Genomic DNA, 23,482 nt, shown 5'->3' with positions numbered 1-23,482 from the left:
TTGAAAGCGATTGAATTCCTAAGGGTGTAACTAATTACTCTCTGCCGTCTTCTAGTAACGCAGTAGGCTTAGGATTCGGTTATTATCATTGCTACCATGCATTCTTGTTTTCAAAGTTACGCCCATGCTAGATCTGTGAGTGGGCTGCTTTCAAGATTAGAATTGTGCACATCCCTCACTGCTGAATCTTTGATGCTGGGGAGCCAAGTCTATCAGTGTTCATGGTAGGGGCACGGAAACAAGTCTTTACACCGGCAGGTTCGGGGTGCACCGATCAGTGTGTATCCAAAGGCCTAGCGACGTACAACTAATAGGGAATGAGGATGTTTCTCTTCTTACACACATAATTCGCACCTCGAAATTTCTAAGTCCTAGCCTGCAACAATCGTGATATTCGTGAAGATTTGATGATAAAACAACTGTTATAGCATTCCAACGTTTCATCATGTACAACTTCTCACAGTCTAGAAAATTTGAAGGCTTGCTATAATATTGAACGACTAGCTGTGCCTTTGCGAATATTATATGCTGAAATGTTATCATATCCGATGCATCCGCAGATAAACACCAGTTTTTTTTTACCTAGATTTTTATAATGAGCAAGACACGTCTATGAGTTTCTATTCACATGGCTTGATTTGGAGGAAGACCTCTTTCTAGTTTAGTTTGCATTTCTAGTGGCTGTGCTTACAAAGAGAAATATTCCATCTCTTTCTGCAGCTCCCTTAATCATGGCTGTGAGCTAAGTTTCAGTAATGGTGAATATATTTTAAACAGTGAATATTGGCTGAAGGCAGTGAAGTTACTTGTTGAATAGCAGCATAAGTTCACTGCTTATTTCATAGCATTTAAGCTTGCCTGCCAAAGACTGCCAAGCCAGTTGACTCTTGGGTATCAACAGCTTTGCACTTAAGAACATTTGAAACTGGAATTGGGTGTATTTCAACAACTCATCTGGGTTGTAAATCATTTGGAATGCTAAATGAAGCACGAGTACAGAGTCATAAAGACTCAGTCGCAACAAGATTTTTGGTGCTGCTTCAGAAGATTAAGCTTGGGACGGCACGACTTTGCAGGACTTTGCGGTCCTGAGGTTTTTTATTTCCTGCATTGACCGATAAAGTCCACTAAATCATTTAAGCTCTGACTACTACAATCTGACAGCATTATCTTTGGAGATGGGAAAATGTATTTTATGGTGGGAATAGTTGGAGTACCTCATTCACCGAGTCTTCCTATTCAAAGCACCGACGATATCGTTTCAAAGACTTCTGTCATTAACAAATACTTCTTTCTCCATGGTCTCTAGTGACTGTAGAGTGGAAAATGGGCGAGCAAGCACATTTGAAAAGTAAGAGTTTGTCGCTACCAGAGACCGTTGAATATAAGCATTTTGAAAGGGGCTTTCATCTTCAATAACTCAACATACACCGAAGGTGACCAAGGTTTAATATTGATGATGGATATTTCTCCAAAGACCCACCATGTGCTGCAGGAATGTTTAAAGGTATAGACGTTTCACCTGGGCAACAAGACTGATCGAGTACCTCTTCTTCTACAGGCCTGCTCTGCTCTTGTCTTGCTTTAATTTTGTTGTTAGAACCAATGATTCCCTGCGTATTAGGATTAATAAGACTGTTTTCGCAGAATGCATGTGTTAGCAAAGTGATATATTATGATTTATCGCTTTGAGAGCGTCATCACCAACCAATTCTGAAGTGAACATAGTTTTAGCAGGGACAAAAGATTTTATAGATTGTCCTATGTGTACTTTCATCTTGGAATCTGCTGGTGGGTGTCGCAGACACGGCTAATTTGGTCATGAACCTTCAGCTTACAGGTAGGGCATCATTCTTCAATGTTTGCACAGCATCAGCTTTCTTTTTTAGTTACAATCTTAATTTTCACTAGGATCCAGTTTTGACCTACTTTTATCTCTCTCGTTGCAGCTTGCAATATCGGTAACGAACGTGGCAATCAACTTCTCTGGTCTTCGTGAGTTTCCATGCAAGAAAATGATATAAGTCGCATCGATTGGGTCCTCCGCTTCCAGTTCGCAACAGATTCTCATGTCTCTGTTTGATAGATTGTTTAAGAGCTGACAGAAGAAAATGTTCACATACTAGCGATAATAACGAACTTTATGATACGATCCTCAAAGGGCAGCAGTAAGTTATACCTTCTTCAACTTTTACATCCGTCCGAAGGCCGTATGTTTGTGGTGTTACCTAATCTAATTCTCTTCAACTTCTCGAGTCTCCAACCGAGAGAATGGTCTGAACAAAAAAATGATCTGAAAAAGAGATAGATGGTCACAATCGGTGGCTGATTAGAGATACGAATTATTAACAACTTTGCATGCTCTTACAGAAAGGGATTTTCTCGAGTATTTTAAAAAGCTCTGTTTATGCCAGACATCTCATACTCACCTGATCTGAAATACATTCGACATGTTCATTGTGTAGATGCAGCGTCTCAAGCCATGGTAGCTAATCAGGGGCCATCGTTCAGCACCTTTGAAAACTTCAACTCTATATCATGTTGCTAGTTTGAATAAGGATTGGAAAGGAAGAACAGTCAATTTTTAACTTAGGAAGTAGCTTACGTAGTGACATGACGCCAGTGGAGGATAGACTTTTCCTGCCGCTGAAACAATTCAAATCGAACAAATCTTCCAATTATTCTGACCTCCGGTAGTATCTGCTCCAAGTTTGTTGTTTCTCACGTTTATTCTCCGCAAATGCGGCACAGAGGAAAAAACTTTTAGAGCCATATCATTCAGAACGTAGTAAGAGACATCTAGAAATTGCATGAACGCAACATGGAGCTCGTATCCCTCAAGCTTATTCCACTACCAGTCCGAATTCTACAGCGGCGGTTCTCAATTGCCACGACTGGACCGACGTAACAGATGCAGAGACACACAGCAGCTTCTGGAAGCGCTGAAATAATACATTGACAAATGTCAGTTTCCCAAGAGTTCCGCAGTTTCCCGTCTTCGTCACAAAATCTACATGACCGCGGTGTAAATTAGTGACCGACTTCTCAATCAATGTGCCCTATGTGTGATCTACTTCCGTAGTGAAATTGCTCGCGGCGGTCGTTGCATCTGTTTTCAAAGCGGGGAGTTCTTGTTTAAAATTCCGCGCTTCTTTGATCCTGAAGCCTGCTCGCTTGCTATCGAGCCGTTAGATCTTCATCGCCCTTCGTTTCGCGCTTCGTGTTTCTTTGGGTGAGGTGTGTGCACATGCGTTCCCCGCTGGGAACTGGGATGTTTTTTCGGGTGAATGAAATAAAAAGTTCAGATCGCAAACTGGGTGTCTGATCTGCAAAATCAATAATGAACTACAGGACACAAAGTTTATTTATCACCGAGGTTTTTATTTCTTGAAAATTTACACAAATTATTGTTGAGTATTTTATGCTTCAATAAAATAAAAATAACAATTCAAACACTACTTCAAATTTCTCTGACATTTAAAAGAAAAGCCATAGATTTAAAGTATCGTAGGGAATAAATTTTAAATTTATTACTTTTCCATTTATATCTTTGTTTATTTATTGATATGAATTTTATTTGCAATCAATTTGTAGCATAAATATACTGTTGTATTCATTTATTTCACTATTGGATGGAAGTGTACAAGCAGGTTATCAACTATAAATCACTATGAAGATGTTTGAATCTTTTACATGTGTTCTAAAATCTTGTTCTATGAATTTTTTATAATGGAGTTAAATACACAAACGCAAAGTCTAAGAATGCAACATAGTGTCATTTGCATAGTTTCTTGAGTACAATTGTTATTAACGAACTCATGTATTCATGTTATTAGCTGGAGCAATGGTAAACCATGCATGCTTCAATCTTCATTCAACACATCAATACTGCAAAATATCGAAGAAAAAAAGTTTGATAGTTGCAAAACGTTTTTGTACATCTCTGTCAATCCGGTGCACCAAGCAACTCCATTATCTCCTCGAACAATCCACCACTTAGCTATTCGAAGAACCCAACAAGATCAGATCCTCTTCTCACTACCCGGAGATTCTGTAACAAAAACCGGCGACCGCGTTGAGCCCTCACAGAGAAATTGCTGGGAGATATTATCACGCAGGAAACATCCTTGCGGGAACCCTAGCAACTGACCGCGTAGACACATCATTGAGAAACTTGCCATCACGCCAAAACAATCCGACACCTGCCTTCTGTGTCCAGGGTTAGGGTCTTTCAAGTCATCGCCGGACACAGGCGTTACAAATTATGTAGGTGAGCGATAGGTACACGTGAGCGAAGCGTTCCTCAATGGCGATCGTAGGCAATGTTGTTGACCTCAGACACTTGCCAACCCTGAGATGTCGTTAGACTGCCGATCTCGCACCTCACAGCCAGCACCGAACCACAAAACTCCCCAACTCGTCAACGATGGCAAAATCATGACCTTCTGCAACTTCGCAAACCCTTGTCTAGAAATGCGCGCGCACGTTTTACTCGCATGGACACCAACTTCGATGACTATGGCGGCTTGGTGGGAGCGAGTTTTGCACCACGTGGAATATGTTTAGTACAGGTGGAGAATGGCGGTAGCAGAGAGTCCAGCGGTGAGAGAGAGGCTCAGTGTTGGCAGTGGTGCTTCTATGAGGCTGGGATGGATGGATGATAAAACACTGCTTGGTAGGTCCTGGTGGATGACGATGGCATCGGAACACATTTATTCATCCACGTATCCCCATCTTACTCGTCTCTGTCTGTTCCCTTCTTCTCTGGGTTCCTCATTAGCTTTGCCAGGTGGTCTTTCAATTAAAAAAGAAAATTTGTACACCAAAAGCCTTAGTTTTTAGAGATGATATGAATTGAAAAAAGGTACACTATATGGATTATTTTTATTTTTTAGCTATAATAGAATATGGTAGTTCAGAAAGAATTATTTAAATTTCGAAAAGAATTATTTAAATTTGGTATTTTTAGTTCTCTTGATACATCTTCTTAAATTTTTGGGAAAATTATTACTAGGCTTTTTCTCAGTGATTGGAGGAAAAAAAAAATGTTGTGAAAATCAGATTCTACTTCATTTTATTTTTTTTCTTTTCACAAATTTTTTATTCTTCGGAAGTGTAACGCAAATCAAAAAAGACTTTCTTATTTCTACCAATCACAACCTATGAAAGTTGCGGCTTCTCACTTTGTCCGCTAAAAGTAAAACTCCTTTTACTGTGATTTTGTAAAGTATAGATTGTCACCATTTCTTGACTTCTTTGACAACATAAGAATCCAATGTTATCTTATCACCTTATATTTTGTTTACAATCTGTTAATTAAAGTATTAAATTTTGATCACATGAATTATTTCTAAAAAAATAAATTCAAATTTCAAGTGATAAGACCATGCTTAAAAATACAAGTTTTTGTTAGTGATCTATATAAATAAATATATACATAAATCAGGTCACACACAAGAGTAGGGGAACACTAAGCAGAGCATCCATTCCAAGAGTTACCCCACCTCTGTGTGTCATGAGTGCACATCCTGCATTTGGATAAAGTGAACTAAGATAAAAATAAAAAAATTATAATGTCGACGAAAGTTCTTGCACAGATGTTGGACTCAGCCCCCTTGAACTGGGGCTGAGCTGCCCTTCTAACCCCATCGAAAAATCCAATCCCACCGCTGGGCTGCATTTGCAATCAATTCACACTCTCATTCACCATTCTAATCCTAACCCTGACCCAGTGACCGTGCCTTCACCAGCTCATGCACACGATTAATATCGAACACCTCCCACAAATAAACAGGTGCAAGCCCTAATTGTCACTAGGTCCCTAATTCGCAGCATAGAGTATCGAACATGCGAAACCCAATTTGGATGGTCTGTTGAAAAATATTGAAAATATCCGTTGACCAGCGCTTTGATTCAATTCGATCCGTCATTTTTAAAGTAATTGGAAAACTTCAAGCTTTCTAATTTAGGCCTAGAAGGGCATAGAGCTGGCAGTTAACCAGATCGAGAGAGACAGATGGACACACATGATACACATTATCTCGGGAGTGGAGCGGAAATGGTCGACGTCGTAGGCAGCCCTCGGCGGCGACGCATCCTTAGGTCATAATCAGGCCAATGAAGCGAAAGTAACCAAGGTGAAGCATCTAGAAACGGAAACAACGAGGGAGGACACCATTTTGGATGACAGAAGAGGCGACATGCTTCGGGGAAGGAAGGATTTGAGTACAGTTGCAGTGTCAGAGAGAAGGGGTAAGCAGATTCGTTTCCCCGCGTAGAGCTGTCGGTACTGTTTCTGAATGGAGGGCTTGCACGTTCCTTGTTGCCGTGCTGGACTGATGACGCTGCATTTGCGTTGAACTGTGGTCGAAACTCATTCCGCATGTTCGTTCGGACACAGGTTGGAATAGTTTAATCGGTTTCGAGTGGTCGTCGATCGGCACCTGGTGGAAGCTAAGAGCGTTAGCCGAGGGTTTCTATTTTTGCGGAGATTGAGGATCTCGAGGAAGTGGAGAAGGATTCTTACGGGATGCGGACGGAGGTCGGTGCTTTGCGAGAACTTTGTTTGGTTGGGGTAGGGATCGGCGGTGCTGTTGTGTGGTGGTGTCGGAGGTGTGGGCAAAGAGAAGACTAGAGCATGCGGGTGAATGAAGTGGAGTGACGAAGCTGGAGAAGTGCCGTTAGCGGTATTGGTCGGGGAAGGAGGAGGCGGGGTTGGGGTGTGGTGGCTGGAGTAAAGGATGCAGTCTCTTCATCGCCAGGGCTTGCAGTGCTGGTGTTTGCTACTGCTGTGCTTGTCGAATGGAGTTCGCGCGACTGTGGAAGAAGGTTCGCTGTTTCTCCATGGGTTGAATTTGTAAAGGTCATGTGTGAGGTAGGTGCATGCGTACATGGTTGCCTAGGACGAACTTGTGGTAAGCTGATGCAAGTAGTAGTAGGAGTGGGAGACAAGGAAGGAAGGAAGGAAGGAATAGAACGGTGGCAGCGAGGAGGGTCGAATAGGAACGAAATCTTCGTAGGCTCTCGGGGGTAGTAGTAGTTTCACGAGGCTGCTGCTGCTGCTGCAAGGTCGGTGATTTGGGATGCTGGAATGGTCGTGGTCATGGGTAGGGTGGGGAGGGATACGTGGTGAGGGAGAGAGCCCCATGACCGTCGGCGTGGTGCAGCGGGCAAGCCATAGTCAAGCCATGAGGATGTATGTATTGGGGAGGGGGGGGGGGTATCGTGGTGGTAGGGCTTCCTGTCCTTTCTGTGGTGGTGGTGGTGGGATGAGGTGTCACAGACCTTAGCCCTAATCGATCGACCACAGTACCAGGTCATCCACGTTGGAGCCATGGCTGTGCGTGTTTATATACATGTTTATATACATACTCACATCACACCCAGATGCATCAAATGATGGCTTCAGAGTGAAAGCTTTTCTAGTGATAGGGGATGACAATTCCAGCAGAGCCTGATTGAATGCAACGGGACTTGTGGCTAACAGAGTGCATCTTCTGAATCTTCATCAGAGATGGCTTTGAGTTGATTTACATCCCAAGTTCAGGGCTTGTGATGAACATATGCCATAGTTAGTTCCTTGGGCCTCAATATATTGGTTTTGAGTGGTTGTTTATACAAGGCAAGATTTTGGTCAATTGTGATATCAATTTGGTAGCATAGTGTTTTGAATTAGACCTTGATATTTTAAAATGTTGATTATTCTTTTGCGGTAGAAATGAGCAAATACACAAAAAGTTGTAACTTTTTTAGTATCTTATTTATTTACTTTATTAGAAGATTTTGCCTATATAAATGGGATCTTGTTTTGTTTTATTGTATTTTTTTTGGAAGTATGCAAGTTTGAATTATAATATAGTATAAAATGCAACTTGAGTTTAGTGGTGTTTTTTTTGTTGGTTATTAATTGATTGATATTATGATTTGTCATGTTGTATTTTAGGTTTATGTTTTTATTAGAATAAAAGACAAAATATTTTAATGCATATGATTTGACAACTTGTAAATGTTATTGTAGGAAAAATATTGATTGATTGGAAAGCACAATTGGAATATCCAAATGATAAGCTAAGAACTTGGTCAGGAAGTGATCCCTGTTTCAATACAAATCCATGGGACCAAGTTTCTTGTGATCCAGATGGATTTGTGATACGAATGTGAGGCTATACACTTGATATACTCTTGTCAAATATATGTACTTTGATTTTTTTGAAATATTTATGTAAAACTTATTTATGTTAATAAATGTAGAATTTACTTAATTGAATAGTATTAGATTTAAAAATTAAAATCACAGAATTGATTATTTTGTTGTGTTTTTTTGAATTCTTGAATTCTTTGATTAATTTATCTACTTTTAAAATGGTTTAAAAGTATCTAATTAACACCTTTGTGATTTTTATTGTAGAGGTCTTGGAAGTTCTAATTTGACAGGGACATTGACACCTGAATTTGGACAAATCAAAAGATTGAATTCATTGTAAGTATCAAAATTTGCTTGTGTTAAAATGTAAGCTTGTAGGAGTGAATTTTATAATGCAATTTTCCAAGTTCTTGATCCTTTATTGCAAAAGAGATTGCGACTTATTTAGACATAAAATTTGGCATGTATATTATTTATTTATATACATTACTTTTACTTATATTTGAATCCATTGTTGGAAGTGTGTTTTTATGAATATTATTTTAAAGCATTAATTTAAATATTTATCATAAAATATTATATCATATGTATATATGTATTTTGTTTTAAGATTAAAATTATATATATATTTTTTTTGAAGGATTCTTTCTGATAATCACTTCAATGGAAGTATACCTGAAGCATTGGGGGACCTTTCAGAACTTATCTTTTTAGACCTTTCCAATAATTATCTTTCTGGATCCATTCCAAGTACTTTGGGCAATCTCACTAAATTAAACGTTCTGTAAGTTTGATTTCTCTTTAAACTAATTTATTTTATTTATATTTTTAAGAAGCTATTTTAACATATATATATTTAATTAACTAGTATAATGTTTTCTTTAGCTTGGAACCAAAGAGTACATGTATAAAACTTGGTCAATGTAGTTTTTTAATGATTTGTAATAGATAGGTATCACTATAGTTATAATTTTTTTAAGTAAAAAATAACCAAGTACTTCATTTTTGGACATAGTTTCTAATTGATTTTTTACTTTGGTGGTGATGTTTGTGTAGTAAATTGAACAATAATCACCTTTCAGGATCTATTCCAATAGAACTTGCTGCCCTTCCTAATCTTCGTGATATGTAAGTGCATTTAACTAAACTTTTATGTTTAAGACTTTTCAAATTTAATTAAAGTGGAATGTTAAGATATGTTATTTTATAAAAAAATAGATTAGAGAATAATCAATTAAGTATAGAAGTAAAACTATACATAAAACATAAATAAATAAATTTATAATTATTAGATTTGGAATTTAAAATATGTTAAGAAGATTTATATTAATATGATTCTAATTTTGTACAAGTAGTATCTTGATTAGATTCTTTTTTCTATTTGATTAAAAATGCAATCTAGATTTTAAAGTAATACAAATAGGTTTTGATAATTAGTGGTATTCTATGGTTCTTTGCAGACACTTAGAATTTAATAATCTATCAGGGAGAATTCCAATTTCAGGTGTATTTGGAACTGCTTCTTCATCCAAGTAAGGATTATAACTTTACAAATATTTTAATAATTATACTAAATTATAATAAAACTTGCATCTTAAATGTACACTAAACTTCTTGATTGTGACTTGTTATCTGAGTTGAATTTTTAATAATTTGGAATATAAGTATAATTTTGGTGTTTATTCTTACATCTTTATGGCATTTTTTTATGTAAAGTTTTGCAGGGAATCCTTTGTTATGTGGAGATCAAATTGCAAATCAATGTGTTGGTGATCCACCACGTTCAAGTTCAACATCAATTTCAATAGGTATTTCTCTCTCTCTTTCTATATATATATATATATGTATATATATGTGTATATATATATATATATATATATATAGATGTTGTTATTTTTACTTATTCAATTTCATTTGTAATGTGAATTGGTTATTTTTAATTTGAAAATCATATGGACTATGTGATTATTATTCAATAATATTAAATGTGTGGAACTTTTATGATTGTAGGACCTATAATAGGAGGAGCACTTGGAGGTATTGTGTTTCTTGCAAGTGTTGGTGGTTTGTGCTTTTGGTGCAAGCGACGCCATCCTAGTGATGCCTTCTTTGATGTGCCTGGTGAGGTCTTAAATAGAAATTTTAATCACAAAAATCATTGAATTATCTAAGACATAGTAATAAAATTTAAATTATTATAAAAGTAAGTAGATTTATTAATAATTTTACTTATTATAAATAAAACCAATAAGAATATTATTATGTGTTATCTTTAAATGGTAAGACTTTCTTCGCATACAAATATGTGTGTTTGTGTATTTATTTGAGATTAATTGAAATAAGACCTTCAAACTAATATTTTTTTTTATAAAATAAACTAAAAACTTAAAATATATTTAAAAACTATAGAAATAAATGTTACATGAAGTCTTACATTTAGTTTTAAATCTTATTAACATTTAGATGTTAATATTAGTATGTATAGTTTTTGTTTGTATGTGACATGTATAGATTTCTAAAGTGTAATATATATAAGAACTAATTGATGTGGTGTGATTTGGCAATTACAGCAGAAGAAGATACTCGAGTAAACTTAGGACAATTGACACGCTTTACTCTTTCACAACTAAAAAATGCAACTGAGAATTTTAGTAGTAGGAATGAAATAGGACGTGGTGGATTTGGTATTGTATACAAGGGAGTATTATCTGATGGAACTCAATTGGCAATCAAGCGTCTTAAATTGGAAAGTCGTAGCATTGGAAATGAAAAACAATTTCAAACTGAGGTAAACATTGTCTTGCCTATTTACAATAAGATTAGATTTTTATCTTATTTAAATAGATGTATTTACTTTTTTATTTTAATTAATAGATGATTGATTAATATAAATATTGTACACATGGATATTTTTTTTTATACCTTAGCATTCATATGTGATTTAGTAGTTTGAAGAAAAACATATACTTGTTAATAATACTTCAAAATAGCTATACACTTCTACTTATAGGTTGATAAAATAATATATTTAAAAAAGATTTTGTAATTAAATATTTATTTGGATGTATTACTCTAGTTAGCTTTATAAATGGTTATCATATATTATGAAATGTGATTCTTGTAAATTTAGTTATGTAAATGTAAAGTTTTGTCTTAACTTAGATTAACTAATTTAATACTTGTTGGATGGTTCTTTAGGTTGAAATTATAAGCATGGCATCACATCGAAACTTATTGCGACTATATGGCTTGTGCACAACTCCTACAGAGCGATTACTTGTATATCCTTATATGGCAAACAGAAGTGTTTCTTTTCAATTAAAAAGTATTTTCTTTGACCAAGAAAAACCTTCTTGTGTTAATCTAATATTTTAAAATTTCTACATAGTGTTATGTAAAATAATAATTTATACCAATAAAAATTCTTACGTTGTGTTAGTTTGGATTAGCAATAAATTTTTGGAATAATAGAATTTATTATTTTAAACATGTGCTTTGTGGATCTTATTGTAAGATCAATTTTTAGTAACAATTTAGCATTATTATTTAAGAATATAAACAGGTAAAATTTTCAACATTACTTAACTAATTTATTTTTTTGTTTTGTTTTTCTTTGTAATGGTTGCAGAAACTGACCATGGAGCACCTGCTATGACTTGTCAAATGCGGAAACGTATTGCTCTAGGAGCAGCTAAAGGTCTTGCATATTTGCATGAACAATGTAATCCTAAGATTATTCATCGTGATGTCAAAGCTGACAATATTCTTTTGGATGATGAATTTGAAGCTGTGGTCGGAGATTTCGGCTTGGCAAAGCCTATTGATTTTAAAAATACACATGTTACTACAGCAATTCGAGGAACAATTGGCCATATTGCTCCGGAGTACATGTCAAGTGGAAAGTCATCAGAAAAAACAGATGTATATGGGTATGGAATTACATTGCTACAATTAATTACTGGACAAAGTGCTCTAAACTTATCTCGCTTGGCAGATGATGATGTGATGCTTTTGGATTGGGTAAGTTTCTTAACCTTTTCTCTTGTGTTGCCTTTCTTTATTGCTTCTTACGTCAAAAAAATTAAGAATTTACAATCTTAAAGTTATCAAAATTTTTAATTTTTAAAATTTAAATTGAGAAAAGAAATCACTTAAGACGTTTTGTTTTATATTAACTTTTACTTGTTTTTTCCCTTTTTATCTTTCTATTGTGTAGGTGCGAAAATTGGAAAAAGAAAATAATGTGGAGAAAATGATAGATCCTCACTTAAAAGAGTACAACATGAATGATATTAAAGAGTTGCTAAAGGTGAGTTCTTAACTCCATAAAATTTCAATTATTTTATTAATTTATAAGACTTTTTTATAAATTAATAAATAATACATGATTTTTATTGTAGAGAATTTTGAATAGTTTATATGAAATCTATAGTTATTATTATTAATATTTGTAATTACATTAAACTAATCTATAAAGTAATTATTTAATATATTTATATTGATTAATTTGTTTTCAACATTTTTAATCTTATTAACAAAATCTAATATATTAAAATGTTCTGTTAAGTTTGTGATACCTAATTTTGTTTGAATGAATAGGTTGCATTGTTGTGTACGGAGAATAATCCTACATCTCGACCAAAAATGAGTGAAGTAGTAAATATGCTAGAAGGAGAAGGCTTAGAAGAGCGATGGGCAGAGTGGGAGCAAAGAGAAGTTCAACGAAACCAAGAAGCATTAGACATGCCTCATCTTCCTGTGGGATGGAATTTAGATTCTAATTCTTCTTTCATGCAAGCTCTTGAACTATCAGGGCCAAGATAGTAGAATGTTATCTCAGATTTAGGACAATTAATTAGCAAACACCTTATTTATTTGTTAATTTATTTGCATTCATGCTTCATGAGTAAGCTACCATTTTAGTAAGCATTTACATACAATCCACATTTTTTGTTTTATATCAAGTAAGAATACAAAAAGAATGAATTGTGATTTTGTATTCTTATGTTTTAAGATTTTATTAGACTTTGAAGCTTATAATATTGCAAAAAACTAACAGCAATAAAGAATTTTTTCTTTTTACTTTTTTTTAAAAATATATATTTTTTGATATATTTTTTTACATTAAAATAAATAGATGATAAATAAATACAAAAAAATACAACTAAATCAGCAAAAACTACATTTTTATTGACCATTATTGATTATTGGTCTTATTTATAATTTTAATAGTCATCATGTGCTTCTTTGATTTAAGAGACATATTCCAAATCATAACATGATGCATATCTTGTATTATTTGTAATATTGAGTTAAAAAATATAAAATATAGACTTTTTTTCAAATACACCCCTTAAATATCTTGAAATATTTAGTACATCCCTACATTCTTGATAATAAGAAATGTACCCATTGTATATGTTAGGATATCACAATGAGGGGTACATTTGCTATTATTAAGAATGTAGGGATATTCTTAATATTTCAAAATATTTGGGGGTATATATGAAATTTTCTCTTAAAATTACAGTAAAATTGAATTTACAATGAACATCTTTAAAATACATAAAAATGGAGGAGATTTTGAACTATTTAAAAGATATTTGATTTTAGAATAATATTTTTGATATATTGCAAAAATTAAGCGAATAGAATGCTAAATTCAACTTTTCATTTTGTAACCTCATGGAATAGTCTTACATTTTTTCTATGCATTTAAAAGCTCACAATGATTTATAGTTTTTGGCATCAAAATTAATTTTGTAAAATATCACCTTTTTGATATTATAAATTATTTTACTTTTATTTTTATTTATTTAGTTTAATTAACTTTTATTTCAGATTATCAAGATCTGATCCATACTGCTTCAACTTCACCATACTAGTTTAGTCTGATTGAGTGTAGAATAATAATTATCAATATGTATTTCTATCAATTAATTTTAGTTAAAAAATAATAATAATAATAATAAAAAAAGACGTACTAGTTTGACACTTTGGATCATAAAATTTCAATAAATCTAACCAATAAAGAATATTTAATTCCTCTAAAGCATCCCTATGTAAATATAAATAAGTGTCACCAACATCATTCTATATAATACATTTTTATTGATAATATTGTTGAATATAATGTTTAGTGGGAATCCTTTTTCATAGCTAGTTGTCATCATTTAAACGAATTCCATTTAGTTGCCATATACTACAGGCTGCTTCAAGCATTTAATCTTTATTTTGTAAGATGAAATGCCATGGAGTCCATGCTTTTCTTAATTTTTGATTTTTCGATTTATTGATCACTAAGGACTTAAGTTGAATTTTTACTTTTTGAAATTTAGGTAGTACTGTAGAAATTTCAAGGAGACACTAAATAAGTTTTAAAATAGAAAATTTCATATATATCCTTGAAATATCAAAAATATTCCTACATTCTTAATAATAGCAAATGTATGACTTGTATATGATAGGATATGACCATGAGGGGTATATTTGTTATTATCAAGGATGTAAGTATCCTTGATATTTTAAGATATTTGAAGGATATATATAAAATAATTTTTAAAATATTATATATATATATATATATATATATATGTTTAATTTTATATTAGACATATTAAGCTTCTTTGTTTTATTATTCTTTATTCTTCTTATTTTTTTTCTTAAATCATTTTTTTTTCTTATATCAATTTTAATAGATGTTTTCAAATCATTACTTTATGAAAGAACTATGATAACATAAGCAAATAAGTGAGAGTTTTTAGAATTTTAGAATTTATTAGTGTCAAGAAGTTTCTAAATTTACAAATTAAAGCTAAAGATTAATTAGATTGAAATTAAATTTCATTACCTTAACACTAAAAAGATTGATATTATTTAAGTTCTTTCATAAAGTAAAAAGATTGATAGTAAGGTTTCTAAAATAGAAAATTTAAAAATAAATAAATTATTAATTAATCTTAAAAATTTAAAGAAGTAATTATATAGATAATAATACATCAATATTAGAGACTATTTTAAGAAAATTTTCTCGGTTGATGTTATATAACTACTTTGCATGTGTATATTGTATAGAATATAAAAGAATAAAAACTTTGTTATTAAAGAGCACTTTCTACCTAGAAGACAAGATCAAAGACTACAACTTTTATATGTTTTGATTTGTTGAAATTGAGAAGTCTTGATGAATTGGTTTTATATTTAGAAAAATAAGTCCAAAGATATCATGGACATACATATTTACTTAGATTAAAGGAATTAGATAGAAATAATTTGAAGTATGTAAATTCAATAATATCTTATAGAAATACCTTTCAAAAGATTTATGGATGCAAATTTGACATTATACGTATTTGTATGTAATTGATAGGTTGAAAACTTAACCACATGTTATACATGTTGGTGATTTGTGGTAAAAGTTACCTATATGGAAAACATAAAGGAAATTTTTCTTGCAAGTTAGACTTGTGTTAAAGGTCCTACAAAACATTGCCATATAGCTCTTAAATAGATTGTAAATATGGAGATAAGTGTCAGGCCTTTTTTACTCTTATCATACATTTATTATTCTAAGTTTTGTTTCAAGAGTCTCTAGTCTTTTTATCTTTTGGAATAGTCATTTTGGACTTAATGTTATATCATCTTTGAGTGATTATTTAATCTTTTTTAGTAACATAAGAATATATTGATTTTTTGATTCTTTGTGATTTCTATCTTAGATAATTTGATAAGAGTGTTGTTTCACTATTCTTGTTTTGTTTTAGAAGTGAGTGAATTAGTGAAATTTTTTTGTTGTGTTTTAAAGATTGTGGACTATCCACCTTTAAATTAATAATTTTTATTTTTTAATATTGATTTTTTTAAAAAAGAGAATAAACTACATTTCTTTATAGAAAATTTTATTCAATATTAGTGATTAGAAATTAACTTTTTTTAATTTGATTTATAGATTTATAAAAATTGATTATTATAGAGATAAAAAAAAATTATTGATGCTATATTTGGCAAAAGTGAATATAGATTTGTAACTATTGTAAATTTGTAGGAATTTGCTAACACTCTTAAGGTGGAAATCTAATATATTATCAATATCCATCATAGAGATATTATTCTTATATCTATGGAAGAAGTCAAGAATGAAATTCAATATCTATGCTAAAAGATTATGTAGTTGAAAGAGCAAATAGACCAACATCACAATTGAATGTGAGAAGTCTTGCTATTGTAAGTATGAAGAAGAAAGGATTAATATACTGAAGGAATTTGATGTAATAAGATCAAAATTTTGAAGATTTTTTTTTAACAAGTCAAGTTTTATCTAAGGTTATATTATTTTAAAGATTTAATTAAGTTAGATTCATAAGTATATTTTTATTTGGAAATGCTTTCTTACTTTGTATTTTTGATGAAAATTGATTTACATTTCTTATATGATATAAATTCATTGTTGGAAGTGTTTAAAACCACATTTTTAAAAAATGATCAAAAAAAGTAAAAAAGACCATACTCTTATCTTCACAACAAAGATTATGTTTAGCTATCATATATATTAGTGAATTCCAAAACCTTGCTTACAATGTAGATTAAAATGATAAAGTCCTTATGAACTACTTTTGATATGGATTAAAAGATAATGTTTAAGATTTATTATTGGCAATATAAAGAATAGATTTATTAAAATAATTTATTGCTCAAGCAATTGCATGTGACAATTGACTTTTTAACAAATGCAAAGTACAAAAATTTAGTTGAAAAAGAACAATCAAAGTGATATCATACTTACTAAAACTCTCTCTAAACAAGAAAAGATTTGACATTGTTAAAAAAGATTGTCCATGTATTGTACAAAACCTAAGCACATTGCTCAACATTATTCAAAGATGTAATACAATCACAAATTAAAAAAAATGGTTGCTAAAAAATATAATATATTATAAAATAAGTTTATCTAATTATAGTAATTATTTTTTAATAAGAATCTTATATAGTACCTAATGAAGATCATATTTTTTTCTCTAATATTTCACTTTGTTTCATTATAGATGTTTGTTTAGAATCAAAAAATTATAAAGTCTTTTCATTATTAGATTTAAAAGCTTCACCTTATTTTTATAAAAAAAGGCTTTATTAAAAAATAAGAAATATATATTGTCAAAAAAACTAAGCCCATACATGTAAAAATCATAAATAGTTACTTTTATCTTTTGGAAATGTTATCTATAAAATTATTCATATAAAAGTAAAAATTAATAGTTGTCATAATTAAATAGTATTTAATATTATAAAATCTCTTTTAAACTTAATTATTTTAGATTTATTATAGATAGAGAAATATAATCCTCAAATAAACTTGACTTCTTATAATTTTAATTTTTTCTATACTATAACCTAGATTTTTGTTATCGAAGTAAAAAATCATAAGTCTAGTATATCCATATACTTGTTGATAGGTGAAAGAACTTGTATGTATGTTGCAAAAAAATGAGTCAATTTTTGTTATTTATGCCATATTTTATTTTTTGGTAGAAAGACTTCAAGTGACATTCCAAGCTAATAGAAAGATTACCTAAATAGTTTTGAAAAGAAGAATGTGAATATACTTCCAAATCATCATTCTCATAATTGCTCAATTGATCTTCAAAAAAGAAGTTAACTCCTATTTAGAATCTATAGCTTATTGCAAAATGAATTTCATTCAATGAGTATATTGATAAAACCTTGGTTAAAAACTTTATACACCATTCAAAATCTCCACTAGGAACTTTTATCTTATTTGTAAAGAAAAATAATAGATAATTGTAGATATATGTGGACAAATCCTAAATAGTCTTCATATTAATAATAGGTATTTTTTACTTTTAAAAATAAGATTTCTTAATCAGTTAAATAAATCAAAGATATATACTAAAATAGATCTATAAAAAGCATACAACTTGGTATATATTAAAAAAATGAATAAAAAATCTATAGTTTGAATCAAGTATAAGAATTTTGAATATAATGTTATATGTTTTGGACTCACAAATATATTAGTTATTTTTTAATATCTAATGAGTGATTTTTTTAGAAATTTTTAGATAATTTTTTTATCTATTATTTAGATAATATTTTAATCTACTTTAAAACACAAAAGAATATGAACTTTATTTTCTTTGTATATAATTTTTTTAAAAGATGTAAGATTACATATTAAAATAAAGAAGTGTTTATTTTACACAACTCAAGTTGACTTCTAATAATATGTTATTTTAAATGATGCACTTATAATGGATTCTAAGAAAATTCAAACTATCATAAATTTGATGGTATCATAAATAATAAAAAAAAAAAATCTTTTTTTTTAAAAAAAAATTATCAATTATTATTGGAACTTTATCAAAAAAATATTTAAGTTGTAATTTTATTCACAAATTTTATTGATAAAGACAAATTTGAGTGGGATAAAGAAGATAAAGTATCATTTGAAGCTTTGAAGATAATTTTTATTTTTATACTAATTTAATATTGTGTTGATTTTTCAAATGCATTTTTATAAAAATAAATACATCAAACTTTGCCTTAGATGCAATATTATCACAAATACGAGAAAATGATAAATTCCATCTTATAACCTTTTATTCAAGAAAGATTTTAGTAATTGAAATCAACTATAAGATCTAGAACAAAGAACTTCTTATAATTGTAGATTCATTTAAAAAATAATGTCATTATTTGGAAGGTCCTATAAGTCTAGTGATTTTTTTATTTAGATTACAAGAATTTTAAATTTTTCATATCATCATGTGTTTTGAATTGCCACCAAACTCATTACAAAATGTCTTTGTGAAGATTTGAATTTAAGATCACTTATTAATTATAAAAATAATCAAATTTATCAAAATACTCTTTTTAAATACTTTTATTTTATATCAAAACAAAAAAACATAATTTTTTTTAATCAAGAACAAAATATTCTTTTAAATCCAAAGTAATTTTATTTTTAAGTAATAAAATTAATATTTAATATTGATTTAATCTTTTTTAATTTAATTCGATCAAATATGTCTTTAAATTTTCTCATTCATGATATTAAGATTAATCTATCTAAATCCCATGATATTTCTAAGTTTAAATTTAAAAATAATCTATTTTATTTTTTTAAGATAAAAATCTCCTCATGATTGATCTTATGGACTTTTTTAGCAATTATCTATATTAAAATAATTATAATCTTTTATTTCTATGAATTTTGTCATGGATCTTTCAATTTCAAGTTCTTATGACTTTATATTTGTTACAATAGATTATTTTATCAAAATATTATATTTTTTATTATATACAAATACTATTATAGGTAAAACAATTTTTAAGCTTTTTTTTTTAACAATATTTATTGCTATTATGAATTATTAACAGATATTATATCAAATAGAAGGATTCAATTTATATCAAGGTTTTAGAAAATCCTTTTAAAATATTGAAGGTGGATATAAAACTATCTTTGATTTTTTATCTTTAAATTGATGGACAAATAAAAATAAGTGAATTAAATTTTGAGACAATATATGAGATGTATTATCAACTATCATTAAAATGATTAGACAATTCTTTTGTTATTAATTTTTTCTTATAATAATATAGTAAATTCTTCTATTTAGCATACATCTTTCTATGTTAATTATGATTATTGTCCATGAATTGATATTTTAATTTTTTCAAAAATTGATAGTCTAGTAGCAAAAGTTTTTTCAAATTATTTATTAGAACTACACGCAACAATAAAGGTTCAATTAAAAATAACTCAAAAACAACAAAAGATCAATCCACATGCTTATTACAAGGAATAACCTCAATTCTATATTGGCAAAAAGACATGGTTATTTTGTTGTAATATTAAGATTAATTGTCATTGTAACAAGTTAGATTAATATAGACTTGGACCATTTTTTATTTGAAAATATAAAAATTAAATTACTTATAGATTACACCTATTGGATTTTATGAAGATCTATCTTGTTTTTGATGTGTTTCTTCTTGAATCATATAAATTAATGAATATATTGAAAAAAAGAGAAATGTCACTTCTTCCTATAAAAATATGTAATAATCAAGAATTTTAGATTGAAGTTTTGGACTCAAGGCAAAGTCAAACAATATTAAATTATCTAGTATATTGGTACAGATATGATATTAGTAAATACTTATGAAAGTTAGACAAAAATCTTACCAATATATCAAAGAAGATTTATATTTTTATTAATGATATTCATCAAAACCAAGATGAAGAATCAAATTTTTTTTACTATAAAAGAAATAAGGTTTAATAAAGATTATATAATATCTTTTATTTTTCTTTGTAATTTTTGTATATTTGTGGTACTAGAAAGATAAAAAATCAACAACTAGCAAATTTATCTTAGAAGCTACTATTTACTAAGTTACTAGATGAGGCATTTACATTTTCATAACTTTTAAGAAAACATAATAAAAATGAAGACCTTTAAGAATAACATGTTCTTGCCTAATAGATATTAAGATACAAAATATTTGATATCACAATGTTGGAAGAAACTTTTGATGTTTAATGAAATTATTTGAGGAAGAAACTACCTTTGATAGTGTTTTAAATGTTTTATTTGAAAGAAGTTACAAAGGCTTCAATAATGATCAAACGACACGATAGTCTTTTTACCTTCGTATAAAATATAATGATGGTTGAAAAAACTTATTAAATATTTTTAAAGAAAAAAAAATTAGAATATGTGAAAAATACAAATTATCACTTCTTAAACTTCCTGAACATGTGATGACCACTCTTTATGGAATTCGTCCCTAAAAAAATAGATAATATTACTAAGATTCATATTTACCTTAAAAATTATTTAGATCAAAGAATTTATGTAGAAATAAGTAGAGGTCAATAAATTTGATAATATCTGATAAAAAAGCTTGTGAAAAGCTTTGTAGATGCAGATTTGATTTCATATTTGTTTGATAGGTTGAAAACTTAGTCGACAAGTTGGTTACATATTGTACATATAAAAAAATTATCTTACAAGTTAGCTACGTGTCAAAGATCCTATAGAACATTGCTACATAGTTCTTAGTTAGATAGCATATATGAAAGAAAGAATGAATCTTTTTTTATTCTTTTCAATACTTTTTTTGTTCTTAGTCTTGTTTTAAGAATCTCTAGTCTTTTTATTTTTGGCAAAAACCATTCTAGTCTTAATAATATACAATATTTTAATGATTATCTACTCTTTTATAATGAAATAAGAATACACTAATGCTTTGGTTCTTTGTGATTCATATCTTTAACATATTGTTGTATTATATAAAAATTAGCTTAAAAATGTACGGGATATTTAGTTGTAGAAGTAATTAATTTTATCTTAAAATTACATTATAATCCAAATTAATAAATAAAGTACCTGAAAATATCTTTTAATAATATTAAATAACTTAAATAAACTTTTAATATTTTTTAAGGTCATTCCATCAATTTTTTTAAAAAATATAGATATATATTATTACACTCTAATCAATTCCAAATAAAACTTAAATAACCTTTAATAATTATAATTAAAAATTTAAGATATTCTAAATAATCCAAAAAATATTTTAAAAATTATAATCAATCCTAAAAACATTCTCAAGAAATTATAAAGAATCTTAAATAAGCCTTCTAAAAATTATAGAAAAATAATAAAAAAATCTTAAATAAAACCTAATTAAATTTTAACCATATTCTATAACAAATTAATAATTATTAAAATAATTTTTAATTTTAATGTAAATTTTTTAAATTTTTAAGTATTTTATTTTAAAATAAGCACTTTAAATTTTTAAAAGAATTAAAATATTTAATTGGAGGAAAAAAAACCTAATCTATTGGAATATTACTTGTCTTTTATCTCCAATCTTGATATCAGACTTTAAGAATCAATAGCTTATTTTTGCACCATTCATTTGCTTTCAAAATTTTATAAAACTATTTAAAATTAGGTTTATTAGTATGAAAATAATTAATTCAATTTAAACCAAAAAAATAATAATATAAGCTTTATGAATATTTAAAATCAAATTTCTAAGATCATAGCCTCTTTGAGTTTCAATAACCTTTGATCTAACCTTCTAATTAAGCTAAATTTATTAAAAAAAATATCTAAAAATTTATATATATACTTATTTTATCAATATCTTAAAAAATTACAAAATTCTCCAAAATATAAATCTTTTTTATTTTACAAAATATTAAAATTATCCAAAATAATCTTAAATTTTTAAAATTCTTATAAATTTTTTATCTATTTAAATTACTAAATTCCAATACTAAAATTAATTTTGTCAAATTTTCTCTCTAATCTCATTCTTCGACTAAAATATAATTTTACACTTTTTGTAACTACATGGTTTTATGTCTTAGGGTTTAGTTTCAGTCTTTGATCACAACTAGTTCTATTGGATATAAATCTAAGGTTTTTTGGATAATTTTTTTAAAAGATATTCTTTATTTTTATCTAAAAATATCTATATTATGATTTTTTTGATGATTTATTTTTTTTCTTATTTAAAGCCTTATAAAGTAAATTAAAGTTATTTTTATAAAAAAATAAAAAAATTGACATAAGTTTTAAAATCATGTGTTATATTTTTAAAAAACTAAAGATTTATTTTATATCCATGTAATTTCCTTTATTTTTCTAAAAAAGATATTATCTATCTAACATATTTTATCTACTTCTATTTATTTACATAATATAGATATTTCTAAAAAAGAAAGTCAAAGCTAGATATCTTAACCACATTTAACTTTGATCACTTCTTTATATGATACCCCATGAAATAATGTCACAACTACAATAATACTTACCACACTTGATTAATGCACTTTTAGTACATAAAATCTAAAAACGTACATCCTTTCAAATTAAATATTATTCCAACCACCATATTTCATAATCAATCTCTATTTCACCCACATTATGACAATTGCCAATAATTTCCATGTATATTTTGTAAGTACTACATCCATTAAATCTTTTTATGTTTTTTACTTCAAAATCTAAAAACTCAATACTTTCTTAGATATTCATTTTTACTAAGAAAAAATCACCTCTCCTTTAAATTCATATCCAATTAATGCTATAGCTTTTACTACCTTAGTCCTATGATTCAAAATAAGACAACTTTTTTTTTTCTTATTAGAAGCACATATATACAATTAGAATATAGAAGAGGGTTTTAATAATAACCTCATAGAGACAATTACAACTATATAAGTCTTTGATTCAAAGTATCTATTGCACTATCAAATTGCCTTATCCATGTACATGGGATGGTCTAAAAGTCAAAATA

General features: G+C 28.9%; 1 protein-coding gene and 2 long non-coding RNA genes across 5 annotated transcripts; 2 read left to right on the top strand and 1 right to left on the bottom strand.

The window, feature by feature from the left end:
- Positions 1–424: 424 nt before the first annotated feature.
- On the bottom strand, positions 425–2,530 carry LOC112279651 (uncharacterized). Of its 2 annotated transcripts, XR_016502195.1 has the most exons (5): positions 2,430–2,530; positions 2,180–2,293; positions 1,523–2,075; positions 1,218–1,312; positions 425–1,105 (listed from the first exon to the last, which is right to left on the bottom strand). It is a non-coding gene; the product is annotated as an uncharacterized LOC112279651 (long non-coding RNA). The 2 variants fall into 2 exon arrangements; XR_002969087.3 differs by having other exon boundaries at positions 1,523–2,293.
- LOC112279652 (uncharacterized) lies at positions 1,708–4,226 on the top strand. Its single transcript, XR_002969088.3, has 2 exons — positions 1,708–1,840; positions 1,950–4,226. It is a non-coding gene; the product is annotated as an uncharacterized LOC112279652 (long non-coding RNA).
- Positions 4,227–6,148: 1,922 nt separating this feature from the next.
- On the top strand, positions 6,149–13,083 carry LOC112280412 (LRR receptor kinase BAK1). Of its 2 annotated transcripts, none has more exons than XM_024515874.3 (13): positions 6,149–6,828; positions 8,018–8,156; positions 8,408–8,479; positions 8,784–8,927; positions 9,200–9,271; positions 9,604–9,675; positions 9,860–9,951; positions 10,154–10,264; positions 10,714–10,931; positions 11,342–11,468; positions 11,772–12,163; positions 12,360–12,452; positions 12,743–13,083. In XM_024515874.3, the coding sequence occupies exons 1-13, from the start codon at positions 6,741–6,743 to the stop codon at positions 12,965–12,967; spliced, it is 1,845 nt and encodes a 614-aa protein (XP_024371642.1). In that variant the 5' UTR covers positions 6,149–6,740; the 3' UTR covers positions 12,968–13,083. The 2 variants fall into 2 exon arrangements, with proteins under 2 accessions (XP_024371642.1, XP_024371644.1); XM_024515876.3 differs by having other exon boundaries at positions 6,296–6,828; positions 10,717–10,931.
- Positions 13,084–23,482: the final 10,399 nt, after the last annotated feature.

Source organism: Physcomitrium patens, chromosome 3 (assembly GCF_059467195.1).
Source record: "Physcomitrium patens ecotype Gransden chromosome 3, ASM5946719v1, whole genome shotgun sequence".
NCBI lineage: Eukaryota > Viridiplantae > Streptophyta > Bryopsida > Funariales > Funariaceae > Physcomitrium > Physcomitrium patens.
This window is presented reverse-complemented; position numbering and strand designations above follow the sequence as displayed.

Bases quoted from the DNA above. Each gene is read 5' to 3' on its own strand.
- LOC112280412 (XM_024515874.3), top strand. From the start codon at position 6,741: ATGCAGTCTCTTCATCGCCAGGGCTTGCAGTGCTGGTGTTTGCTACTG. The intron at 8,157-8,407 runs GTGAGGCTATAC...TTTTTATTGTAG, and splicing joins GATGGATTTGTGATACGAAT to AGGTCTTGGAAGTTCTAATT. The intron at 8,480-8,783 runs GTAAGTATCAAA...TTTTTTTTGAAG, and splicing joins ATCAAAAGATTGAATTCATT to GATTCTTTCTGATAATCACT.